This window comes from Lethenteron reissneri, chromosome 38, assembly GCF_015708825.2.
Source record: "Lethenteron reissneri isolate LAM-NWPU_2019-01 chromosome 38, ASM1570882v1, whole genome shotgun sequence".
Lineage (NCBI taxonomy): Eukaryota > Metazoa > Chordata > Hyperoartia > Petromyzontiformes > Petromyzontidae > Lethenteron > Lethenteron reissneri.
In genome coordinates this window covers 10,708,364-10,734,648 of record NC_083816.1, presented here as the reverse complement: position 1 = coordinate 10,734,648, position 26,285 = coordinate 10,708,364, and the positions used below count along the sequence as shown (strand labels likewise).

Sequence of the window (26,285 nt, the reverse complement as noted above, 5' to 3'; positions counted from 1 at the left end):
GAGAACGCAGGTGGTTGAATAAAGAGCTTGTGCCAATACGCAGCTTAGCCAGCTACCTGGCTATGTTCTCATTGGGTCAGGCAGCCGTAAGCGAAATTGCCGCCTTGTGTACGGCACAAGCCCTTTAAATCTCGAGCGGTGATGGACATCTTCTTAGTTCTTTCGATAAAGTCACGTAGAAGGGAAATAATAAAATAATAAAAAGACGTGACTTTACCGAAAGAACCAAGAAGATGAATCCCTGCAGTCACGAAAGCTTTAAATCGGTGATGGACGGCTCCGCCAGGGATGTGGCAGCTGCCACGCCCATTTAATGTGCAGTCAAAATTAATTATCGGCAGCCTTGCTGCAAGGTGGTGTCGTGAAACGCCTACTCCCCCGAAAAGTGTTTTTTTTATTGTCTTGAGTGGCGGAAAATTATTACGACGCGGGCATTGGTAGTGACTCTCACCGTCCGCTGCTCGCTTCCCAGCACTCCGCAGTCGGGAAAAAACCGAGCGTGACCTAAACCCTCCCAGAGGGACGCTGCTGGAGTCATGCCATTGTCGTTAATGTCGCGTGAATTCCGGGGGAAAAGGGGTCAAACCTTAAGTCGGTTTTACGTCTCTTTACTCCTGAATTTAGCCCCATTGCGCTATGGGCGTCGTGGCGTGAGGCCAAGAATCCATCGGGAACTCTCCCAGAGTAACGAATTGTCGGTGGAAGGAGATGTCGCAGCACCTCTTCTGTCATCGGTTTCAGTGATCTCGTATCGACACAAAGGAGGCAGCACTTCTTACGTCCATTGCATGACCGTCAAACTAATATCGTCTGAAAAAGAGCGATATAGCTTAGTGGGCCTAACCTGATGAAATGAAATTAGTTTGAGAGCTTGATATTAATTTCTCGGAGCTAGGGTTTTATTGACATTAAGTACTTGAACCAAATTTTATCACGATTTTAGTTTTTTTTTATGTGTGTGTGCATTTATTGGTGGCCGGACTGACACCAGACATTCAGTCCACTTTCATCGGTAGCCGCCTGGATACGGAGCCAGGACCTCGGCACATTTGGCTGAGCCACCCGCCGCCTCGAGCGTTTGCTTTGAAAAGTGTCTGCTCCTCTCTTAAATCCGGCGACGATCATTGACAACACAATCTCACTCCACTGCCGGATGAAGGTCTCCGCACACCATGTCGCTCACAAGGGCCGGCCGTTTCACAGTACTTCACCACGCGAGTCGGTGTGGCTCGGTGAAGGTGCCACTCCGGACCAGTTTGCTTATCGCTTGCCACTGATGTTAGCCTTGGCCCTCGGATCGAACTCAGGTCGCCAGGTCCTGAGTGCCGTAGAGTGTCTCGCGATGCTGTCACGTTTTGAGGCATCGCGTGCGTGCAGTCTGTACCTTTGCTGCGCAACAGTCGAGGTCGGGACTCAAACTCGGGTCCTTAGCAGAGGTGTGGTAACCACTGCGCGCCATCGCTCCACCCCGCGTTTAAATCTGCCGTAGATTTATTTGAGCCCATGATGACAGTTCTAATTGGTTCATGCCGCGCAGCCCAGGGTACCTTGCTTTACCGAGGAACAACACTTGATTATTCCCCTTGCTGCCATCACCACCACCACCACCACATTACCCTAAACTTGACGTATGTTGAATTTATTTCTCGCCGCACGTAGCCGCAGCCGTGCTAATCGGAGGTGCGAACGTGAAAGCGGGAGCTCTTGTGTCAGTCCAAACCCCAGCCAGGTGCGCGTGTTCACGATGTGGCCCACGCGGGGTTTGTGGGATGATAGCTCACGCGGTGGGAACGGCTGAGCTCAGGGGGCACTTTGAGGTGAGGGAAGTCGCAGACTGGTTGTCCTTTTGCCACCGGAATGGCGCGGGTCGGCGGGCGGCATCGGGGGTGGAGGGGGGGGATGGCGGCGGTGAAGTGTGTCCTAGCAAAATAAATAAACCCAGGGAGCTTTAATCCAGTTGCGAGGCAGACTGACAGAGAGAGAGCGGTGCGGGGAATTAAGGAGGGGGGAGAGAGCGAGAGAGAGAGATGCATTTCGTGCTCGCCCAACAGAGAGAGAGAGAAAAAAAAATCTCGCATGCTGATTTTTGTTCATTTCGGACGGGAAATTCCACTTTGTAATATTCTCAGCCAAACGCAAACAAGTCCGTACCGCGTACGTGCATTTTGCTATTTTAGCAAGGCGCAGATTTCCCGATTAGATTATTTTCAGACGCAGCGCAGGGTTTTTGCTGCGTTGCTTGGTTTAGTGTGCTGCGTTTGGAATAAAAATGTTTGGGTGGGTTGGGGGGGGTTGAGGTGGGGGGGGGAGAGTTCTAAATTTTTTTGTCGCTTTTTAATTCCCCCCTGCCCGAGTTGTTTCAGGCCGAGCGCGGTCTGAACGCACACGGAGCGCTGGGGTTGTAAAATAAAAAACTACGAGCGCTCACGAGCACGAGGCGGCTGTGTTGACATAAACCTTGAACCTGTGCTGTGTTATCAAACAGCAGACATCTGAGCTGTACGTGACTTTGTCTGGAATCGTCTGCTCATGTCGCAGAAAGAAAAAAAAATATGTGCTCATCAGCAAGGAACGTCCAACGCAGTCAGCTCGGTATCTTCAGAATCAGAATAATTTATCCTGAAGAAATCCGGAGAGCTATTAAAACAAACAATATAAAAATATCAATAGGAGTGCAAAGTATAGTAAAGGTTAGCAAATAGCGAACAATAAATAACTAAACTAAAACTAAACTCTTTTTATTTCACCAGGTAAGGCCCACTGCGCTTTATAGTGATTTTTCAGAAGCGGCCACAAATGATAGCTCAACGAAGTAGCTTGTCCTCACGTGGGCATTTATAGCAGCCAAATAAATCTAATTGCATGTTTCTAAATGTGGAGGGAAATACCTGGAGGGGCCGGAGAAAAAAATGTGGTGGCATGAACAGCGTTGGCCCTGAAGATCTTTTGCGCCAGACCTTGTATTTTTATGTAATTCAAGATCTGTATTAAATGTATTTCCTATATTCCGTGCCGGGTGCTGAGAACGGTTAGATTGAAAATTCATTTCTTTAGAACGGCTTTTTGTGTTTAGTTTATTGTCTTTCCCGCACACCTCCGATTATTGTGGTTGGCTACGTACGGTGCGAAAGAAGTTCAACATCCATACAACGATATCATGGGACTTTTTTGCCAGTATCAAAGTATGAAAAATAAGAATAGGTTTTTACCCTTTCTGCCAATAAAACAGCAGGTGTTAAGATGTTCAAACAACAAATAAATACCTTTTGCAAGGAATCACGTCTGCATTAACCACACGCCCTTGTGGTGAACATGCAAACAAACCGTGATAATATATGCATTCTCCTGTCTGAAAATGGATGAGACTAGGCCATAAAGAAGGCTGTCTCTGATGTAGGCCAATCCGTCTCAAAGACATTGCATATATATCATGAGAGCGTGTTTGTGTGCCTGTTCACCACGAGTAGAGTGTGTGTGTGTGCTTAATGCAGACTTGATTCCTTGCCAAAGGTTTCTATTTGGTGTTTGAACATCTTAACAGCTGTTGTATTACCAGAAAGGGTAAAACCTATTCTTATTTTGCATACATAGATACAAGGAGTCGTGAGTAGGCGTATTTAGCCCTCAGCAGTTGACTTATAACCCAAGCAAAGCCTTGCACGCATTCTGGTTGACATGGACTTGTGAAAATTCAAATTAAACAAAGGTCCCTCACGTATAAGTAGGCACGTAACGATAATACGTAGTTCTAGATTTGAAGCTTTCGTGACTGCAAGGATTCATATTCTTAGGTTTTTTCGTTAAAGTCACGTAGGTAAAAAATGTAAATTAATAAAAGTAAAAGAAAAAGAAAATAAAATAAAAATCACGACGTTTCGGAGGCAACACAATAATACGTAGATTGATCGGCGAATATCAATTCTAACGCTCTCGCTACGTGCATAAAATCACTCGCATAAGAATAGATTCATGATTCCTATACGTTTATGCGATGGGAGTGGTGGTGAAGTGGTTGGCGTACTGCACTACGAAGTCAGAGATTTGAACGTTACTTATTTTGAATCTGCGCCTAGATTTATTTCTAGCAACTATAATAAAAAAACGCACAAAATATAAAACTCACCGGCGGGTTCTAATTGTATTGTCACTAGTTATTTAAGAATCGTTTAATAGCGGTGTTTACATGTGCTTTTATTTATGAAAGCCCATGGCAAATAATCCTGGCAAATGTTACCTTTGACGTTCTTTAAAGAGGTAAATAAATATGTTGGCTTCGTGCAGCCTGCTGCTGCCGTTGTAGCGGTTCTGCAGAGAGAGAGAAAAAAAAGTCCAGAAATATTGCATTTCTTAAACGACTTCAGCAGTTGCTTGCTCACATATAACTTACATTTTAACGTTAATTTAATGCCTTGCGTAGCTTACATGCTCGCCAATAAAAAAACAACATTTGATTTATGGCGCTTCTTGCTTACAAGCGGATTTTTACTCCACGTGTGCATTTATTGAGAAATCCTCATTTGTTTTGTGATATTTTACAGGAGAGCGATCCTTAATGGGCTCAAGCGAGCAGACGAGTGTTATCCTGTCAAACTAATTATCTCTGTGATGCTGCTGCATTGGTGCACAAAGACAGTTAACAACAACAAAAACTCAACGCACGCACTTCTCAATACAGCTGAGGCTGTGAATGGTTTTATCATATAGATATATATCGTAGGCGACGTTTCGGGCTGTGTCGGGTGGCGGTGGGTTAACGACACATTTATATTTACGCGATCTAAACCAAACAAACTTTATTATGGATGGCAGTAAACATTTTTTTTTATTTTACCAGGTAAGGCCCACTCAGCAACATAGCTCTTTTTCAGAAGAGACCTGGCCACAAATGATAGATCAACGAAGTGGCTTATCACGTGGAAATGTATTGCGGCTAAATACTCTAAACGCGTGTTGATTCTAAATGTGGAGGGAAAACCCGGAGAACCCGGAGAAAAATTCACATGACCACGGGCAAAACATGCAAACTCCAAAGATACAGGGATCGTCAGGGTCAGGATCGAACCCATGACCTCCTGCATACCAGGCGAGGGAGTTAATATCTATCCATCGTGGCGCCCTACCAATAGAAGAGAGATAAGGAGCCCACTGATGAACTATATGGACACATCACATTTCTTTCAAAGCTACAAAACCTCCTTAAGCCCTGTCACTGCGAAACTCGCCACAGCTCACCAATGCTCATGCCCAACACCCGCACGGGCACCTGGGCAATATCGGCAGCGGAAGGCACCTTGAACAAAGTGCTCTCATGAAAAAAAACCGTCACATCATGCTGTGCGTGCCACCGCGGTTAGCGCGCGCGTTTGCGTTATCTCTCTCGACTCACGTGCGCGTCCGTTTGTGTGGGCATTTGCCTATTTTCCACGCGTGAGTGGTTTTGCACAGAGCCCCCTTGATGTGAGGGCTCGTCAGCTTGTTAAAAATAGACACCACAAATAAATACTTTTTTTTTTTAAGCCTATCATCCTGTTGGCCTTTCCAGACTTTTGTTTGTTTGAGCAATTTCTGGACCGGCTTTTTGGGTCTTCACCAGCAGTCAGGCGTGTTAAGCGCATGCAGTGTAATGATGGCCCAACCAGACGATATTGATGATTGCACTCCTGCCGTCTGAATGATGGGGCCCGGTCTGAATAAATAAAACTACTGCAGTGGAGCATTGTTGATTGGCGCCACGGTGGCTAGGATATGTTAACTACCTCGTCTGGTATACAGGAGGTCGTGGGTTCGATCCCGACCCTGACGCCTGCATATTTGGATATTGCATGTTCTCCCTGTGCTCGCCTGGATGTTTCTCCGGGTCCACCGGTTTTCCCCTCCACATTTAGAAACGTGCATTCAGAGTATTTGGCTCTAATAAATTTCCACACGATAAGCCACTTTGGCGAAAACAGCTATATAGCTCGACTAGGCCTTACCTGGTAAAATACTAATAGTTTAGTTTTTAGTAGTCTGATTGTTCAGCAAATATGCAACTTTGACTTAAATTCCGTGTAGGTCAGTGTTTCTCAACTCCCGACTTCGTGCCCAGTACAGTACACCGTTTCGTGATTACCAATCATCAGGTGCATACGGTGTGCGGTGCCTTAATTTGAGTTGAAATGACTTGGAGAATCGCAAGAGCTGAACTATGGAGAGGTGGGGCGTGGACTGGAGCTGAGAAGCACTGGTCTGCCACAGAAGTGGAACCCCAGCCGTTATTGAGAGCGCGGTTGTGAAACTCATGGTCATCTGTCTTCCTTGCCACCTTGTTTAATGTTTGTCCGTGGAGACGGGGATGATGGATCGCGCAGAGATCATGAAGTTGCGCGAGACCGCCACACGCTTGTGCGAGTAGCGAGGCACTTGCAGGAGGCAGTACAGCAAGTAGGATGCTGACCGACTCGTTACCAATTGATGGAATGTGATGCATATCGGTGGTCCCCTGGTATCTGCGGTTTCTTCTCGCATTTAAGACATTCAAGAAAACTTTTGAACTATGACCTTACAGCTTACAGTCTTAAGACTCAGCCGATGCTTTTCTCTGATAATAAATAATAGCAATGCAATTCCGCCCGCACCTCGGATCAGCACGGTTGGCTACGTACGGTGCGAAAGAATTTCAACAGACATATATATTTATGGGTTTTTATTCCTGTAAACTCCCTTAAAGGTGTGCTACTGTACCTGTTCGCCTACGTATATCAGATCTATCAACAACGAGAATAGCCCCCATCGCAACAGCATAATAGCGCAAGGCTGGAAAAACCATACCTTTACAAACTTAGACACGAGTGTGCGTTACAATGACGCGGCCAGTGTGCGTACGTGCATACGGCCATTGCAGCCGGTACGCAGTTGTTTTCAGTCGCTGCTGCTGTCAGTCGATCATCACATTCACTCAAATCTATTTTGATGGTGACCAAAGACAAAGATGACCAACAATGCACTTCTTCAGGAAATGCCGATGGGTTTTTTTCTTCTCTCGAATCAACCTGTCTGTACATTCAAGCGTCGTTTATCATCGCCCGTCAGACCGTGGCATTGGAATGTCTTGTCTGTCCTCAAAATGCTCGATCATCATCACCGCCGTCATTCGTAAACACTGCCTTTTTGTCAGAGGGGAAAAGTACACAAGCTAAGTTGTCTCTCCCGTCTCTCGACCAGGATTGGTGGACAGAGAAATAGCCACGCACAGCCGCGAAGCTCAGCCGTGCGCAATTAGCGCCCGTACGCATACGCACACAATCGGTGCGCACGCAAAAAAAGTATCCTCAGCCTCCGATCAAAAACACCTGGCGTTCACCCGATCTCTCACAGTCGCGCGGAAGCTTAAGCGGGCTTGAGCACGGATGGCACCCGTGCGGGCGACCACGAGCCCGCGACACCTGGAGAGAGCGGCGCGTTATCGGGCAGCTTCGGGTGCCTACGGTGTGCATAGAGGAGGGGGCAGTCCAGAGACACCCATTGCGGTCCCACGCCTGTGCTCTCCACCTTTAACCAATCTGTACTGAGCAGCGTGGCGAGGTGCAGTGAATTAACTCCCCCACGATCCGCAGCGGCTTGATGAAGAAGGGCTGTCCGTGTGTGCACTTAACTGAAACGTATCCTGCGTGAGCTGTGTTTTCTGTCTGCCTCTCTGCATATCGATTTAAAGCTCATTCCTTTCGAGCTGCTTTTTTGTGTTTAGTTTGTCGTCCTTCACCCGCACCACCGATTAGCACGGTTGGCTGCGTACGGTATGAAAGAAGTTCAAGCATACACACGCACATACAAGCGGTGGTTGGATGGCGAGCCGTTCACAAATTTAATCCACAGCCACACTCGGCTCGAACCTTGTGTCTGCAAGGAGAACCTAAATGTTCTCCTTGCAGACACAACGGGCATTCGCTGACACCGCTTTGCCCCAGTTGTCTCTAGCCATGCTAAACAAGGGTCGTACGTGTTGTGTGTGTGCGTGCGTGCGTGCGTGTGCGTGCGTGTGCGTGCGTGTGTGTGCTTGTGCGTGTGCATTTGTGCGTGTCCGTGCGTGCGTGCGTGTGCGTGCGTGTGTGCGCGTGTGTGTTGCACAGGCACCTGCACAGCGAGCACGGCTTGGACGACCGGAGCGCCGCCCAGTGCCGCGTGCAGATGCAGGTGGTGCACCAGCTGGAGATACAGGTGTGTATGCACGCCCATCATGCCCGCCTGTGCACACGTGCGTGTGCGTGCGTGCATCTGCGCGCGTGCATTTGTGCGCGTGCGTGTGGGAGTCACAATAACAGAGCGATTTCCTGACGCTCACATGAGCAACGAGGTGCTGCTCATCTCCTGCTGACCGCCCTGAGCCAGGGCTGGGGATTCCGCGTTCTGATGGCAGGGACGAGTCTATCCTTAGGAAATCCGCTGTTGACTTCCCACAGCAGCCTTCTGATTGGGATCTGAATCTGGAATGGGCCTCCCCTAGGTCGAGTCGGCCTTAAATGAGTGCCCCAGGTGCAGCCCGCTAACATCGGCACCTCACGCGCAGGAAGCTGGTCACGCCGCTACCTTGAGTGCCGCCCCTACCTTAATAGGTGCTCGCTAACAGCCATGTACGTAGCCCAACTATGGAGGCTCGTGGTGTGCGTGTGGCTATACATGTGTATCTGCGTGTGTGCAGTCTGGGTATCCATGTGTTTTTGCTTAAACAACGTACATGCACCATGAGTTTATTGACATATGCCATGCAGTGTTTATACATTTTTAGTTTATACACGTTCGCATATATGTGGCATTTATTCAAGCATGCATTCACAAATATACAATACATACATGTGTGTTTATACTGGATACGATGCATCCTGTGATTTGAATCACCCATAATTAGTCCAATCTCTTTACCCTTTCTGGCAATAATGCAGGTGTTAAGATGTTCAAACACCAAATCGATGCCTGTTACAAGACATCAGGTCTGCGTTTACTACCCATGCTCGTGGTAAAACATGCAAACAAATATGCTTTGATATAATCTGCGCACCGTCCTTGAAACTGATTTGCCTCCACCAGAGACAGCCTCTTTTATGGCTTTGCGTCTCACCGGTGCTATAGAAGAGCAAAACAAAACAACGGCAGCAGGCGACCGCCACAAGGACGATGCAAACGCTGAAGCGTTAATAGCTCGGGCGAAAGAGTTTTTTTTTTTTATCGTGTTTGATACTGACAAAAAATAAAACAGGATCCCGTAGATATCGCAACCCCCGTCGGGTGTTGGACGCCGAGCGTGGCTGGTCCTGGATGGGGCTGAGACGACAGGGCACCGCGACGAGGCTGTCGTCATTAGGCTCCGTGGCGGGCCTTAGGGGGCCTTAGGGGGCCTTAGGGGGCCTTAGGGGGCAGCGCTACAGTACCACGTGGTTCGCACCGCCGTGCTCCAAACGACTATTCTCCTCCCCCGCATTTCACTGACCCGCACCGACCACTACGACCCGCACGGCGTGGGGGGGTGGGGGGCCTAGGTTCTGTTAGCGCGGTTGGGTACGTACGGTGCGAAATAAGTTCGACATGCATACGTAGGTACAGTCCGGCAGTGGATTGAGTAAATAGCTGCATGGGTACACGCAGAAGGCCGAAAGGCCCCTCTACCTACAAGATCAATCGAGAGGATTGAAATCGGGGTACATTGCTCGGCTCCCATGCTAACATGCTGCGCTCTTTGCCCGCGTGCAGCTGGAGAAGGAGAGGGAAATTTTGGAGGCGATGATGTCCCATCTTCACGTCTCCAAGTCTCAGTCGAAGAGCTGCATCCAGCCGGTAAGGCAGTCGCGAGACACGGCCTATACAGACACAAACGCGGTGCTTCGTTTGTAGTGTTCCTTTCACCCCAGACGCCATCGTCGTTAATGCGACGCATGAAACGTCATCGTCGTCGTCATCCTCACTTGCAACCCCTTGTCAATCCACCGCTGGGTGAAGGCCTCCCCAAGGCTTCGGTGTATCTCACGGTCTCACGATGCATTCATTCACCTCGCACGGCAGCTGATTTCACCGCTCCGCACCTCTCAGGCGCATTTCCTCCGTTGACTGCCACTCCATTGATGATTTCCGACGCGAGACCACCGTCGCTTCTTAGCGACGTGTCCTGCCCGAGCGGCACGCGGCCGTTTAGTAACGACTCGTCGTGTCTTTTGTAAACGCAATAGAGGACGTCGTAGTTTCAAAGCATCAGCGGGAAGGTTTTCTCCAGGAACCACTTTGATGATAATGGGAAGATTGACGACGATGCCGTCGTTTCACTTTATAAACCACAAATTTCTAGGTATTTTAGATTTGCCTGCAGGTGAACTTGTGGAAGTTTGGCTGCCGGGAGCCAGTGGTAGAAATTCCACATTCCTGCGGGGGGAGGGGGCGTTGGGTTGGGGGTGAGTCTACCCAAAGCACATCCACTCTTTGACTTGCCAACAAAATAGTACTAATTGTTTCAACCCCTGCAGGATTATGATGATGATGGTTAGTGGCACCGTCATTGCAAACAGAGTTTGCGGCGCGCAGACTCAAGATTGTGGAAATGTCACCGCTAAAAACAGAAACAAACTCTCAAATGATGAAATCATCGGAATTTTTTTTTGGCGGGCGGGGGGCGGCGTTTATTATTATTTTTTCTCGCCGCACTCGTTATTTTCCTGCAAATTCATTGTTTTGCAAAACAAGTTTCTGGTTGACGGAAGTCTTGGAAGTTTGCCAGGGGGAGTGGAGGGGAGGGGGGTCCCTGATTTCATCTGCGGCGCTTCGTCTTCGTGTGCCGGGCGTTGAGACCGCACGCACGGCGTCCTTATCCATGGGCCTCATCGTGCCTACGCGCGCGTCCGTACAAATACCGGCGCGTGTCACGAGAGAGGCTGCGCGCATTTTCATCGGCCGCCGGTTGAAACGGTGACGTTTTTTTAAAAAATATAAACGTCAAGAACTTTGTGTCGCACACCTCCGATTAGAACGGTTGGGCTACGTACGGTGCGAAAGAAGTTCAACGTACAGAATCTGAATATTTATTTGTAGTGGAGAAATCCGATGAGTTGCGAAGCTCTCTTTCACCGATGTCCGTACAGCGAGGCCACCGTGTCGCGTTCGAAGCATTGATTGACAAAAGGGCCGCACGTTATTTCACGAATACTTTAAATTGATCGACTCTTTATTTTTATTCGTCCGTTGGGCCGGGTGGCAAATGTTCAGAAGGCTCTGTCGTACCCTCTAGTGGGAAAATATGACATTACAGGGATTTTTGTTTATTTATTCCGGAGACGGTTAAAATATTCCCACAGCGCACACCATCGTCAGCGGTGGTGGCAGTGGGGCGTGAACCGGTACCTATTAGTGTCAGGGGTTGCCCTTCCTTGCAGTTAGACCACCCGCAGGGCTGGGCTGTCACACCACAATAAACCGAATGCTTGTAACTCCCCCGCCATACATTTACAGATCTAATAAATAACCCAAAAACATAAAAACTTAGAAATTTATGCTTGCGTTTTTATACCCTGCCATTATGAGAAAGGGGTCATAACTTTGATAAGCTGTGTGTGTAGTGTGTGTACGCGTGTGATGTGTTGCAAGCCAGTGCTGGGTGTGTGTGCGCGTGTTAATGAGTTTCATGTGGGGGTGTATCGGAGCGCATTGCATTTCAATGCCTGGCAACGCAGGTTCACTCATTGCATATGCACAGTGACGGCAGCAATGGGAATCTGAAACCCGGTCTGGGCCTCCCTTCGGTAAACTCTGGGCACAAAAATGTGTGCTTGATTTGGCGCTGCCGGTCGTGGTTGGACTGTGTCAATGCAGCGACACCGGGAATTTTCTCAATGAGCTAGTCCCTTGGTCGTACCCCTGCACACTGAGCGCAACTTGCAACAGAACTTCCACGATGATTCACAGGCCAGTTAAAATGAACACAAGGGAGCTCTTTAACTGTCACCGAGAGGAAGGAAACATCTACACGCGTGGGCTCGCCGCGCTTATTGGGGAACTCTTGAGGTTAATACACGAGAGAGAGAATCTCAGAGATCCTGGAAAAAATGGGCGAGGGGTAGGGTGGTGCCGTGACGTCTGATGGAGTCTAGATGATGAGAGACTCGCCGTAGGGGTCGCAACTCTTGAAGAACTCTTGAAGGCATTGCGGCGTTAGCGGGCTGATTGGCAGTGGCGTAAATAAATCCAAATAAATATCCACTTTTCAATGGTGATGGAACTGAGATTTCAACTCCACCCGTCGGCCTCCGCTTGCTGTAAACCTCGATCTTTCTGCTGTCGCAATAATAATTATTTACAGCCCCTTGTCAATCCACCGGTGGATAAAGGCCTCCCCATCCTCCATCGGTCATGGGGGTTGTTTGGCCATGCTGCTTCACCATACTGGGCAGTGCAGGTTGGTACACGACAACGCCACCCACGTTACATGCCAACCATTTATCAACCCAAATCGCATCGCAAATTGTGCTGCGTCGTGCAGGCCGCCAGGTTCATAGTGCAGTGCGAAAACCACCGTTAAACCGGTCCCCACCTCCCGCATGCTTTAATTAGCGCAAAGCATATTGGGTAGGCGGTCAGTGTTTCGAGATGCGGTCGCATCTGGACGTTACGTAAATCCAATTCATTTCTGAGTCGGCGCACAAACGCTTAGAACACTGGGCTTGCAATCCAACGGTCACAACTTCGATTCCATCACCCAGGGGCGGCAGTTGAAACAATGGTGCAGCTATACTGAGTCCCCCTCCCCCCGTCCCGCCTCTCTCCCTCCAACCGCCCACCGCCTCTGTCCACCGATAAGTGGGATCCACCGCAGTGAATCGATGTGCAGGCAGGCCGCGTGTGGCGGGGTAAAGTGTGGGTACCGAAGCGTCCGCTAGGCTGGCGCCCGCACGTCATTCCGTGTCCCCCCCCACCTCCCTTCCCGTGTTTTTTGCCCGTCGCAGCTGAACCTGGCGCGGTCGGTCCCCGAGACGCCACCGCGGAGCAAGACGCTGGCGCCGCACACGCCGCCCACGCCGTGCGGGCCGCCCGCGGCCCTCGCCGCCCTCTCGGCGTCGTCGGCGGCCTTGTCGGCACCGCCCCCCCTGGCCCCGCCGCCCCCGCCGCCGCGGCTCTCCGTGTCGCCGGGCTCCGGCATGGGGGTGGTGCAGGGCCTCACCGTGCTCACGCAGAGCACCATGCAGGCCATGCAGGCCGTGGGGCCCATCCGGCGCCGCAACCTCGACAAGTTCGGCTGCCTCTCGAGCGGTGAGCGCCAGCGTGGGGAGGTCGTCCCTCCGGCGGTGCTGTGGCGCCGACTGGCTACGTGCCGTCGTGCCCCTCCCCCCATGCCCCCCTCCCCGCGCTCCCCCATGCCCCCGCTGATGGCTCAGCACCTGGCCTTAGTCTGCCAGTAGGGGCCGATGATCGCTTTGTGTAATCCCAATCGATTAAAATAAAGTTACGTCCATTTTCACTCAAAAACTGTAGATATTTGCCGGAGGAACACAACTGGAAATACAGCCGAGCATCATATAGGCCTGGGGCCAATGATTGAAGGCGAGTCGAGATCGCGTGATGAATCGAAGGGGTGGGCGCGAGAGCAGGTTTGGTGTGCTTTCTAAAGATGTAATTTTGACGATGGAAAGCAGCAAAAACATTGTGCATGGAGTGTTTAGTCGGTGTGTAGTGCACGTGTGTGATGACGTCTATCGGAAAGGTGGACGTTAATGATGAAGAGCGAACAAAAGTGCACAAAGAAGTGAGGTGGAGGGGGGGGGTGGGGGAGGTTCATGCTTGGAATTGCACTGAGAGACGGAAAGATGAGCACGTGGTTTGGAGAACGCATTCAAGTCAGAGACGTCGTATTGATCGTTGAGAATAGCAAGCGGGTTCGGGCAGGGATACGTCGCTGGGGCGGATGACGTCCGGTGATCGAGACTGATGACGGAGTGCAGCCAAAGGAGTGAATTACTTCCGAGAGGTCGATCGCCGCAGGGACGGAGCGATGAAATCGGCTCGCTCGTGGGTAGGAGCAAGGTGGATCGTTGCAGAGCACGACCGTGAGATATGGTGGCAGCTTTCTGGGGGGAAAGCCTTCGCCAGCAGGTGATAGATCGTGGCTGGCCGAACGTCCCTGCCATGGCCTCGAGGGTTAATTATCGCTCTGTCGGTGGGCTACCTCCGATTAGCACGGTTGGCCACGTACGGTGCGAAAGAAGTTGTACATAACTACGTGCGTCCATACGTGGGGGAAGAAACTTTTTGACGGAGTGACGACGATGCCCTCTCTTTTGCAGAAATAGCGCAGAACCAGGAGTTTTACAGGAACGCGGAGGTGAGACCTCCCTTCACGTACGCCTCTCTCATCCGGCAGGTGAGATCCCGTCTCGGCACGCCACACCCCGTGCCGTCAGCCCTGCTGACATCGACGAATTTTCGCTCCGCTTCTCGCTGAATCTCGTTAATTTGAGTTTTGTTTGAATTGTTTGTTACGCCGCTGTTGAAATATCTCTTTAAACCTGCCGTGTCCCACTTTCCGCAGGCCATCATAGAGAACCCCGACCGGCAGCTGACGTTAAATGAAATCTACACCTGGTTTACGACGACCTTCGCCTACTTCCGCACCAACACGGCCACTTGGAAGGTACCCGGCGTTTTGAAACTTTACCGATTTTTTTTGGAAGATTTTGACCGATTTTTAAGGGCGAACGGTACTTTAAAATTATGAAAAAATCTGAATAGGTTTTTCATACTATGATATTTGCAAAAAAGGTCCCGTTTGGTTCTTTCAAATACATTGGCAGGCAACCACGCATTTTGAACACACGCCCCAGTCACCTCAGTGCGAAAGGCCCTTACGGTGACTGTGCTAAAATAAGAAACGCAATGTCGCCAGGTCGAAACTGTCCCCCTCTCGTACCCGATTAGTGTGGCCTAGGTGCTTGCAGTGATGCACAACGCTCCGTTTGCGCTTTACACTGGCAGCCCTGACGTTCAAATGCAATCAACAAAAATGTCATGTTTCAATCGCCTAATTAAATGTAACACCCGCATACTTGCCGGGGGGGTACGCGCACAACATGGAAGAGGTCTGCTGCGTGGGGTACACGGTGAGCAGAAGCTTCGAAATTAATTATAGATTTGAAGCTTTCGTGACTGCAAGGATTCATATTCTTAGGTTTTTTCGGTAAAGTCACGTAGGTACGGGACTTGACCGAAAAAACCTAAGAATATACTTCGCAATTAATGTTTAAAGGGAAGCAGCCACAAGCTGCGGTACCTGTCCCCCCATAGCCGTACCTGTCCCCCTGTACATGTCCTCATAGCCGGCTTGCATTCTGTTCCAGCGCGAACATTTTTTGTTCTCCCATCTGAAAATAACTAAACTTAAGCCCTCTCTGTACAAAAATAATTACCCAGTAATAGTGATAAAAGGAATTGATAAAAAAAAATGTCAGGAATTTATATTGGTACGGTTGTATTTACGAATCAGACGATCGTTTTACTGTTGGGAATAAAAATGCCTCCGCAGGTTCTATTTGTTGTTAGTTTAGTCCGTGTGGCGGCGGTGCGTTTTGCTGTTTATGGGCTCGCCGTTGTTTTAACCCTTTCAGAGACCGATGGAGGCATCGTGGCGTCGCGCGTTCCAGCGCCGCGCTCTGTTTGTTGTGCGGGCGTTCGCAACCGGCAGATTGTCGGTCGAAAGACCGCGGCAGCGAACGGCCCTCGCCTTGTGGCCATTACGGCCGAGCTGGGCTTTGCGCAGTAGCCGAAGGAGAAAGCGGTCGCACGTCACGTGGTTCTGTGTCGGCGGACGGCGCAAGCTGGAAAACTCGGTGCACGATTGAATTAAGCGTGGCGTGATGATAGGGGGTCATCCATTTATACACAGCCCACAGATTTCTGTTCAACAGGTGGTTGAATGTTGTGATTGAATAATTAGCAAAAGCGAATCGTGAGAGGGTTTTAAAAGCTGTAATAGGTGTATGAGGTTGGTGCGAGATGTGCAGAGGCTTTGGATCAAGATGTTTTCTATAATTTGCTTCCCGAATTTTTTTCTCTTTGGGGTATTTATAAATGTGCTTTATAACTCAGATAAGTATAATAAAGTCGACAGACCAAACCGTATGAAGTAAAACAATCAAATTAGTTTAATGAAAAGAGTTCGAAATGAATTCTATCGACGTGTCCAGGATTCGTACGTTAAACAGAGGAGGCTGAACTTATCCACGATGTTGTGTCACATCGATCCGGTTATGTGCCGTGGGCTCCGCACCGACCGGGAGGCTCAGTCACCGGCGGGAATACGAGATGGCGGTGGTTGTTGTTGGCATTGTGGCTTCTGCGCAGACAAATAAAATAAAAAGTTATCACCGTCATCGTAAAAAATTCAGGTGTAAGATGACAAACATTCCCAGCGAGTGGCCGTTCATTGCACCTCACCTCGAGCTGATAAAAAAAAAGACAAGTCAGAAGCGACAACCGTGTGTGAATAACAGGATGTGATGGACGCTATAAACTCCACACAGGGCCCAATATGCATGGGGTAGAGCTGCTTTTGGCACAACGTGTGCACCACCTGGTTGTTGGGCGAGTGCACTGTTTTACTGTTGTTTTCATGATTTAAAGACGTTTCACTGCCCCGGTCTTTTAAAGGGCTCTCAAGACGTGTTGTTGTTGTTGACCAGGCCGGAAGTCCGAAACACCTCGAGTGACTCATCGCGTTGTGTTTTGTTTGTTCCTTTTTGTGTCCATTTTCTTCCCACCCCATCCGCTCCCGGGTACTCGTGCGCCCGTCCGTCCGCCTGCCCCACCCCAGAATGCCGTGCGGCATAACCTGAGCCTGCACAAGTGTTTTGTGCGTGTTGAGAACGTTAAGGGTGCAGTGTGGACGGTGGACGAGCTGGAGTTCCAAAAGCGAAGGCCGCAGAAACCCACAGGGTAACGCGCCGCGCGCGCACGCGTGTGTGTGTGTCGCGCCCACCCGACCCGTCGCCCCGGGCGACCGCCGTCTGCCGCGCTTCACCGCTCTCTGTTGTTGTGCCCCTTTGCGCCTCCAGGGTTGTGAGATCTTGGCAACGTAACCCGCGGCAACCGGTCCTCGCCGTTGCTGCCGCCGCCGCAGCCCTGCTCTTCCGCCCCTCCCCCCCCCCGCTTTACGCTTGCTTTGCTTCGCCACCCCTTGCTTGGCCGCCTTGCCATGCGCGCCGCACTCTGGGCCGTGGAGCTCAGAGGGAAAGGAAAAGAAAGGCTGATTTTTAGATACATTTTGAAAAACCAACGAATGCTGAGAAGAAGGAATTTTGAATCAAATTATTTATGAGCCCTCCCCCCCCCCACTACTACCCCGTATTTCCCCCCCTCCACCCCCACACCACTCTCCATCCCGACTCTCGATTTCCACCGGCGTTTGGATGTTGCTGAATGTTAATGGTGGTTTGTGAGTGACTCCCCTCTTGTTGTTGTGTCTCCCTCTCTCTCCCCCCACTTCCCTGCCCCCCGTGGCCGCTCCCCCGCCGTCCCTCGCTCCCGTGCCGCTCCACACCTACTCCGCGCTGGCTTCGCTGCCCGCTTGGAAAATCCGCTTGAACCTCGCGCGCCGCTGCCCCCTATTTGCTCCCCGTCCCGCTAACCTGCTGCCCAAATCCCCTCCCCATCCCCCCCGCCCTCCACCACATTTCCCACGTGACCCCTGACCCCCGTCCCCCCCCGCCCCCCCAATGTGACCTCCGCCTGCCCCGCGCCGCACGCATGCGCGCGCGCTCACGCGCACCCGCCGCCGCCCGCATGCCAGAACGCCATCCGCACCAATCTGTCGAAGCACCCATGCTTCGTGCGGACAGAGGTGGGAGCCGGTTCCGTTTGGACCTACCGGGGCACCGACAGCAACAGGAAACCGTCCGGCAGGGCTCTGAGGAAATACCTCCTCCAGTAAGGCCGCCTGCCGCTACACCTCCCTCCCTCCCTCCTCCCCACCGCTTCCCCCTGGCGCCCCGTCTCCTCCTTAACTCCACCCCGGCCCTCCGCTTTGGCTGCCTCCGCTTCGCTTGCGCCAAACGCTTTGCCCCGCCCGCTTGCTTGCGAGTTTGCGCGCGCCCTCTCGCTTCCATGCAGGGGTCCCGGTTGGTCCGATCTTGCGGCGTCGCGCGTTGACCGCGGCGCAGTGAGAGTGCTCGGCACGCAGAGGCTGAACGCTGGGGGGCTCCACTGCCTCCCCCCCCCTCCCCGCTCGATCAACGTGGTTGCCAGCGGTGGTGGTGGTGATGATTCGGCCTCCGCGAATGTTGCCGGGACACAAAGAGGCTGAGCGTTGAGCAGCCTCCGTGCCTCTTCTCCACTGGACAACCAAACCGCGTCTGTCGGGGCCGCCCTGTGCCGGCCCGGGAGGCTCCGGGTTGTTTTTTCCACCGCAGAAACCGAGCCGTGCCAACTATAGTCACACGCGATAAACGCATCGGTACGCACGCAGACGAACGCAGTGACGCTGCGTTGGAGGTGTGAACTGACTCGCGTCACACGCATTGAAGGCGTCATTAGCTCCGCCCCTGGCCCTACTTGGCCCCCACCCCGAGCCAGATTGAGATGCCTTGTGAGACCGGCTAATCGTAGTTTGGTTCCGGCTTGGCTCGGCAAATAGCCCAGTGGAAAACCACCCGTGCTGCGAGGGGGCCCCTTGTGGTGGCTCGGCTCAGATTTGGCAGTGGAAAAAGTCTCCCGGAGCCGGCATTAAGGCCTGAGGCCTAGCCCTGAGGACGCGTTGGATTGGTGAAACCGGCCCTGTTGGAAACGAGATGTTCGCTCGAACTCTATTCGTTTTTTGTCGTTGGTCTTGTGATTACGATGATACAATATATCGGTGCCGCCTAGGTTCAAGTTCATTTCATTTTTTTCAAGTTCATGTATTAGGTATAGCCCTGTGGGCCATTCGGCTCTTGAATCGGGTGCAACCGCAACAAACAAAAAACAATAACATGAACAAAAAACATCTTAAAGTGAATATGTGACTAAGTGCAAACAGAAAATCAAAGAAAAGACAGCAATATATTGCAGAAAAAAATAACCGTACACCAACGCTGTGTGCAAAAATCCCAGTGGGATGCAAGTCATTGTTTATTGTTGTTGTTATCGTAGTACCTGTAATTACGTAAACACGCAGCCCCTGTGTCAATCCACCTCCCAACCACCGTGTGGGTGGTTCTCTGGGTCGTTTGACCGTACTTCACCTCGCCGCTCAGTTGTGGGTTGGTAAAGGCAGAGAGGATAAACACGGGAGTACAGCAGCACAGAACAACGGTGGCTTTAGCTGCACTGCCTATCACGTCATAACATAGTAATTAAAATGTAGAATGCTCAATCCATCCTAGGATCCCAATGCATAATGCATGAAAAGCAAGTAACAAAAACAGAACCAGGGCAACCGGCAAAACTAAAGAGGGAAGAAGGCCACTTCAACGAGATGGGGTTTCAAAGCAGACTTGAATCTATCTACCACAGAGGTCGCAACCGGGTACCCGATACCCGTACCCTACCCGATACCCGGCTACCCGTACCCTACCCGATACCCGTACCCTACCTGATACCCGGCTACCCGTACCCGGCCAGTAACGAGTACGGGTACCCGTTTGCGACCCTGGTGCGGCCGGGTACGGGTACGTGTAGGCCGTGAGTCACTGGTGAGTAACCGTTTGTCACTCATTTCGGGTAGGGTACGGGTACGGGTACGGGTAGGGAACGGGTACCCGTACCCGGCCGGGTACGGGTACCCGTTTGCGACCCTGGTGCGGCCGGATACGGGTAAGGAATCAAAACCCGTTTGAGACTTCTGATCTACCGACTCTGATTTCCTGATTTCAAGTGGCAAGGCGTTCGATAGCTTGGGTGCCACGCTAAGAAAAGCCCGGTCACCAAACCTAGACCTGGGAGTGCCGAGTCGTTGGAGATCTCTGAAGGACCTTGATCGAGTGCTTGTCTATACGCGGTGGTTACCATTCCAAGCGCTATCCAGGCTCAAATACCTGCTTAGCTTCTGATATCTAACGAGATTGAACAGAGTTTGGGTGATTTGGTTTTAGGCTGGGATTGTTATTATCGATAATATGTATCCCGTAAGGATATATATATTACATAAATATGCTGGTACGGGTAAGATGCGACTGTGTTCGGTGATAATTATTCATACATCCATTATAACTCCGAATAGGCAACGTGACACAGGAACAGATCACACAGTGGACTGGTGAGCAACCTCAACATTACTTAGGAATCACCATTGGAACCCCATTTGCCAGAAGCAAAATATGATAATTGTTTTTTTACCCTTTTATCTGGCAACAAAACTGACACCTTTGTTTACAGAGTCATGTTTGCATTGATCACAATACCTGCAGTCGGAATGCAAATAAAAAACATAACTCTGATAATGGATGCATTGTCCTTGAAGTTGATTGGTCCACACCCGAGACAGCCTTCCTTAGAGCCTAGTCTCACATGGTGTTGGACCAGATGACTACCGGCAAGTAATACATCGTCGATGCAAACATGACTGCTTGTAAAAAAAAGGTGTCAGTTTTGTTGCCAGATAAAAGGGTAAAAAACCAATTATCATTACTTAGGAATGTTTAACATTTTAAACTAAATCATATTCAGCACTTGGCCGAGTGCTCGTGTTATGCGTTTATAAACATGGTTGCTGAGCACAGGCCTAGAGGCCCAAAATGTCAAGCAGCCAACAACAAGCAGGACTAATTTGTCATGGATTACTTTTGACTCGTTTACTGAAAGGTGATATTCGTGTAAGAGCTTCGGGAAAAGAGACGATGGGAGGGAACTCAAAAGTGGCGCCGTGCAAAGGGAAGGAGCAGAGAGAGAGAGAAGCTTTGTGACCTGCAGTGCGGTGGTCGAACACGCGGTGGTTGAGACGAAACCGTCAGTCTGGTAGAACGAGACCTCCACCCATCATGGGTGGAGGAATCGAGGAATGCAGTTCACGCAAACCCTAAACGTGGTACTAGCGATAGAAGAGTGACATGGAGGTGACTGACCACCGGTGATCCAGTGGCCGGAGTGAGTGCCGGATCGTAAGCATTGTTGAGATATCACAAACACGACTGAGAGAAATAATCACAAGGACTGTGCTGAACATTGAAAGCAGCACAAGAATTCTGGATGAAGGGACATGAAAGTGAAATAATTTCCAGCCATTTTCAATCCACCAACAGACGAAGGCCTCCCCCACGCAATGTCGGTCACGAGGGGTTTTTGACCATACTTCACCACACTGGTCAGCGAGGGTTGGTGAAGGGGGCGGAGGGCTGGACTGATATCACGTGACATTGATGTTAGGGCATTTTTGTACCCATAACAACGATGCTGTTCATCAAGGAAATCCTCATTGAGGATTTGGACTTTTAGGGGGATAGCTTCATGCTCAGAGCTCCACACAGCTCGATTGAAGAATCCATTGGTCTACTGCCATGGCCTGATTGCCTGGCCTGTTCGTCTTCCTGACAAAGTGGGCTTCATCAATTAAAGTGAAGAAGCATCCTTCACTTATAACTGAAAACGAAAGTACTTTTATTTGACCAGGTAAGGCCCACTGAACTCTACAGCGCTGTTTTTCAGAAGTGACCTAGCCACAAATGATCACCAAATGAAGCGGCTCATCACGTGGAAATGTATAGCAGCCAGTAACTTTAAACGCATGATTCTAAATGTGAAGGGAAAAAAATCGGAGGACCCGGAGAAAAACTCAAGCGACCACGAGGAGGGGGACATACAAACTCCAAATATACAGCAAGGGTCAGGGTTGGGATCGAACCCACTACCACCTGCATACCAGCCGAGGTAGTTAACATCTCGCCACCGTACATCCAAGATTTTTGTCAACCTCAATTAGCGTTCCCTACGGCATGTTGGATATGTTTACCAATCATCAGACAGGTGCGGTGTGCAATGGCTTGATTTGTATCTGAAGACTTGGAGGGAGAGGCGGATACAGCGGTGAGTTGCGAGGACTGGGAAGCCTGCCGATTGGCTCCGTTGGTTCTTAGGCATCATCTTGGGCATCATCAGCCGTGGTCAATCGACTACTGGATGAAGGCCTCCCCCAAGTTGCCGCCCACCATCAAGGGTGGACGATCGCTGACACGACAGCAGCGTGTGCGGGGTGGGGGGGGGAAGCCCGACGGGCTTGCGTCTTTCGAATGGAATGATCCTCGAAGTGAAACGCCCGGCACCGCACTAGCAAACCCCGCGGCATTCCCCGTGCAAGTGGGCGGGCGCCCGTCACTGCAATTAGGGTCGCCACCTGTTCTCTTTTGCTTATTTAATTTAAAAACAACTCATTCTTATCGCCCCGTCAATTCAAGCATTCCATTTGCCCTTGAGTGTGTGTAAGCCACCCCCGGCTTATTATTGTCTCAGTTGCAGAGCAGATGAACGCTTAAAAACGATTATAAATAGGTCTCTAAAATATGCAATGGTCAGTGGGGGGGGGGGGGGGGGGGGGCGCACTTCGCCGTAAACCCTGCGACCTCGGTGTTATTCACGACCATGGCTAACATGAGGGGCTCGTGATATCTTAACTGGACCTCGGCACCACACTCCCCCTTCACCAATCTGCACTGATCTGCATGGGGAAGTATGGCCAAGTCTATCCAGAGGGAAAAAGAGGGCCCCAAAGTAGGCCTTTGGATGGTGGCATTAGCGGGGCCCCATTTGGGAGTTTGCCTTGGGCCTCCAGGAACATCCGGGCACGCCTGAGCACGATCAAACAATTCCTAAAGCGGACACGGCATGGGGATGCCTTCATCCGCCATTGGTCCGAGTAAGGCCTGTAAATAAATAATGTGATTGTTATAAACTATACACCGCGGGGCTAAGCCTGGGTGCAGTGGAGCATTGGCATTTGTCCGTACGATGGAACGTTTATCAGCGAACGTTCCTTATAAATAATGCGGCCATCAGATCTCTCAGAAGCCTAGCAGGGCTGAGTCTGCTTCGTACTCGGCCGAGAGGGTGCCTGCCCCGGGTGTGTGGCCTGCGAGGTGGCAATCCAGCAATGGGATTCTTGAATCTTGTTAATGCAGAGCGGCGAGCGTGGCCACTTTTTTTCTGGGAAGTCACAAAGTACCAAATGCTCCTTCTTGGTTCTTTCGGTAAAGTCATGTAGAAGGAAAATAATAAAATAATAAAAATAAAACATAAGGCAGAGTCTTCTCGACAGACCTGTTCTCCACCTGAAGACGGCTGCTTGCGTTGTGGCCGAAACGTCGTGAGAATAATTTTATTATGTTTTATTTTATTATTTCCATTCTACGTGACTTTACCGAAAGAACCAAGAAGATGAATCCCGCAGTCACGAAAGCTTTAAATCGAAAGATACCAAATGCTCGTTAATGAAATTGTCAAATTCCTCGAGGACTTTCCTGAAGAATATTGACGAGACTCAGCGAGGTCTCTCGGGCAATGGGCCCTACTATTTGTATTGTTTACTGAGCACTTGGTCTGACCAGAAAGTATGTGCGTAGTTGGAGGCCATTCAATGGAAAACAAACAAACAAACGATGGATTTTGAAAAAAATACATGCTTTTTTTAATAATATACAAATATCGTAAAAATTATACGAAAATTGTAAGCAACGTATCGAGTTGCAGCAGCCACGATCCATTATTATTCATATCAGCGACTCTCTGAAAATGACGGCGGCACATTGTTGTAAGTCTCATCCAAAGACCAACGCAACAACCTTAACATGTTGTGCAACGTTCTTTACGCGTGACACTTTCTGAACTTATATTTCGCTTTTATTTTTTTTATTCTGATTTTACCCCCCCGCCCACCCGCCCTCGCCTGCCGTGCTTGCTGCTACCGCCTAACCCAGCCGCCACGCTCATTCGCATGCTCGCTTGACTCATCGCTTTTGACTCACTGCCGCGCCCGCGGTTTCGACACTCGTTCGCGACGATTTGTCACCACCCGTCGTCGTGTGTTGCGGGAACGCCAGTTAAGTTGTGGTCACCCGCGGGGAGCGATGCGAAGCGTGTTTGTGAATGGGCAACGCGGGAGATGGCCGCGTCTTTAGACCGGGCTTAACGAGCATCGAGCGGGTCACGAGCGCGAGTTCCTTGGTGGGTTCCTTGAGAGGGCTCGATTCTGAAACAACGGGCTTCTCCCACCGCTTGTCGCGAACTCTTCCTCTCCGAGTCTCGCAGTGCGCGGACAATAGACAGTGTTGCGCAATGCCATTTTATTTTCTAAAAAAACCCAAGTTGTATCGATATTCATACTCGTTATATAAAACGTGTAATAACCTGCAGCCCCTTTGTCGTTCCGTTGCTCGACCCGTCCCATGTCGTGCCAGTCATAGGGATTGTTTTGACCATACTTCACCCCGCTGGTCAGCGTGGGTTGGCGCAATTGTGGAGCCCAGGAAACCGGTGCAGGTGTCACGCGCTCGTCACTGACGGTAGCCGAGGCTGGAAACGCAACTCGAGTGGCAGGCCTCAGCGCGCCAATCCTCTGCTCCACCACATTGACAGACGCACATAATCGATCGATGTATTACTTGCCGGTAGTCATGTCGGCAAGTGCACTTGCCACAGAGCCATTTTTGTTTGTTTGAAGAAGGTACGCTGCAAAGCTGGACTTTAAATATAAATTACAGGAATCGGCCATTGCCATCCGGCCAGCCAGCCGACATAATGGCCCCATTCCAAAAGTTGACAATGTTGTTGACCTCGCCAATCAGATAATGATTCTCAATTGGCTGCCACCTGCCTGGCGTTAAATGGTAACGGATGATGCATCTCGCTGGAGGTCAGTCCTGCTGGCAGTGCCTGTGAACGGAATTACCCATGGAAAATTGCTCGTAAAGGGATCGATCGCGTGCGTCACCGTAAGCCCTCGGAGTCGTTAGCGGGGCAAATGGAACGTGCGTGGGGGTGTGCGCGTGTGTGTGCGTGTGTGCGTGCGTGTGTGTGTGCGTGCGTGTGTGCGTGCGCGTGCGTGCGTGTGTGTAGAGGGGAGTAACGGCGCCGCTTTACAGGCCTAGCAATCTTCGTCCGAATCCCAGCCACAGATGACGTCATTGGGCAAGTGATATCAGCACCGGTTCTGGGCCTTCCCTAGGTCGACTAGGCCTTAAACGATTTTGGCAAACATCAGCATTGGGGAGACAAAGGCGGCCGGCCGCCCGGACGTGATAGCGGGCCACAAAATGTGCTCGCTATAACCGCACTTGCCCCATCAGACCGAATACCTATATGGGGACCTTTGTCTTAGCGTCTGTGCTTGAGCGTGCGTGCGAGTGCCGTGTGTATGCGGGCGCGTGAGCTTTCACGAGTCCTGTTCTTGCGTCGGCGCGCGCAGGAGCCCCACGCTGCTGAAGAGCGCGCCCGGCGGCCTCGACAACGGCTCCTTGCTGAGCTCCGGCCTCCAGGTAACCAACCCGCCCCGGACACGTCGCCGACTCGGACACGCTCGTTGCATTGCATCGCAGCTCGTCTCCAACAGTCCCAGTGTGGTCGCGGCGTGTTGTCTCTCGCGCGTGCGCGTGTGTGTATGTGTGTGCGCGTGACACGTGTCCGTGGCGTGTCGCTGTGGGCACGTGTTCGTGGCGTGCGTCCGTGGCGTGTCCCTGGCACGTGTTAATGATGTTTCACTGTGGCACGTGTTCATGGCGTGTGTGTCCGTGGCATGTGTGTATGGTGTGTGTTGATGGTGTGTCACAGTGGTACATGTTCATGGCATGTGTCTGTGGCATGTGTTAATGGTGTGTGTCACTGGCACATGTGCATGACGTATGTCCGTGGTGTGTCATTCTGGCATATGTTCGTGGCGTGTGTCCCTGGCATGTGTTCGTGGCATGTGTTCGTGGCATGTGTCCTTGGCGTGTCGCCGTGGCATGTATTCACGGCGCTCGTGTGTCCGCTGCACAACCGATGCAGGCGTTGGGCGAAGGCAACCTCGCGTACCTGGCGCGGCACGGCCTCGTCAACCCGGCCACGGCGGCAATGCTGGCACAGGCGGCCGAGCGGGCCCAGGCCGACCTCAACGGCAGCCGCGAGTCCGGCCCAGACAGCTCCGCTCGCAGCCCCTCGTGGTCCCCGCGGTGAGGCCTCGCCCTGGGTGGCACGGGGTCACGGCTCACGGGGTCACGGCTCACGGGGTCGTGGTGTCACGTGGTTGTCCAGAGGTCACGGGGGTTCAGGGTCACCCAGGGCTACAGGGGATACATTGAAAGATCGGCAGGAATTTTTATACTTTTGCAATTTGTGTTTATATATTCTAT

At 51.0% G+C, this 26,285-nt stretch overlaps 1 protein-coding gene across 7 annotated transcripts in view; it reads left to right on the top strand.

Annotated features, from left to right (window-relative positions):
• LOC133351816 (forkhead box protein P1-like) overlaps window positions 1-26,285 on the top strand; it is a 193,720-nt gene that overhangs the window by 163,897 nt on the left and 3,538 nt on the right. For all 7 annotated transcript variants that reach the window (XM_061567371.1, XM_061567369.1, XM_061567367.1 and 4 more), the window contains 8 exons: window positions 8,109-8,196; window positions 9,724-9,807; window positions 12,957-13,260; window positions 14,292-14,368; window positions 14,537-14,638; window positions 16,814-16,935; window positions 25,364-25,433; window positions 25,942-26,105. In XM_061567371.1, coding sequence (XP_061423355.1) covers window positions 8,109-8,196; window positions 9,724-9,807; window positions 12,957-13,260; window positions 14,292-14,368; window positions 14,537-14,638; window positions 16,814-16,935; window positions 25,364-25,433; window positions 25,942-26,105 — 1,011 coding nt within the window. The remainder of the gene's footprint in view (window positions 1-8,108; window positions 8,197-9,723; window positions 9,808-12,956; window positions 13,261-14,291; window positions 14,369-14,536; window positions 14,639-16,813; window positions 16,936-25,363; window positions 25,434-25,941; window positions 26,106-26,285) is intronic.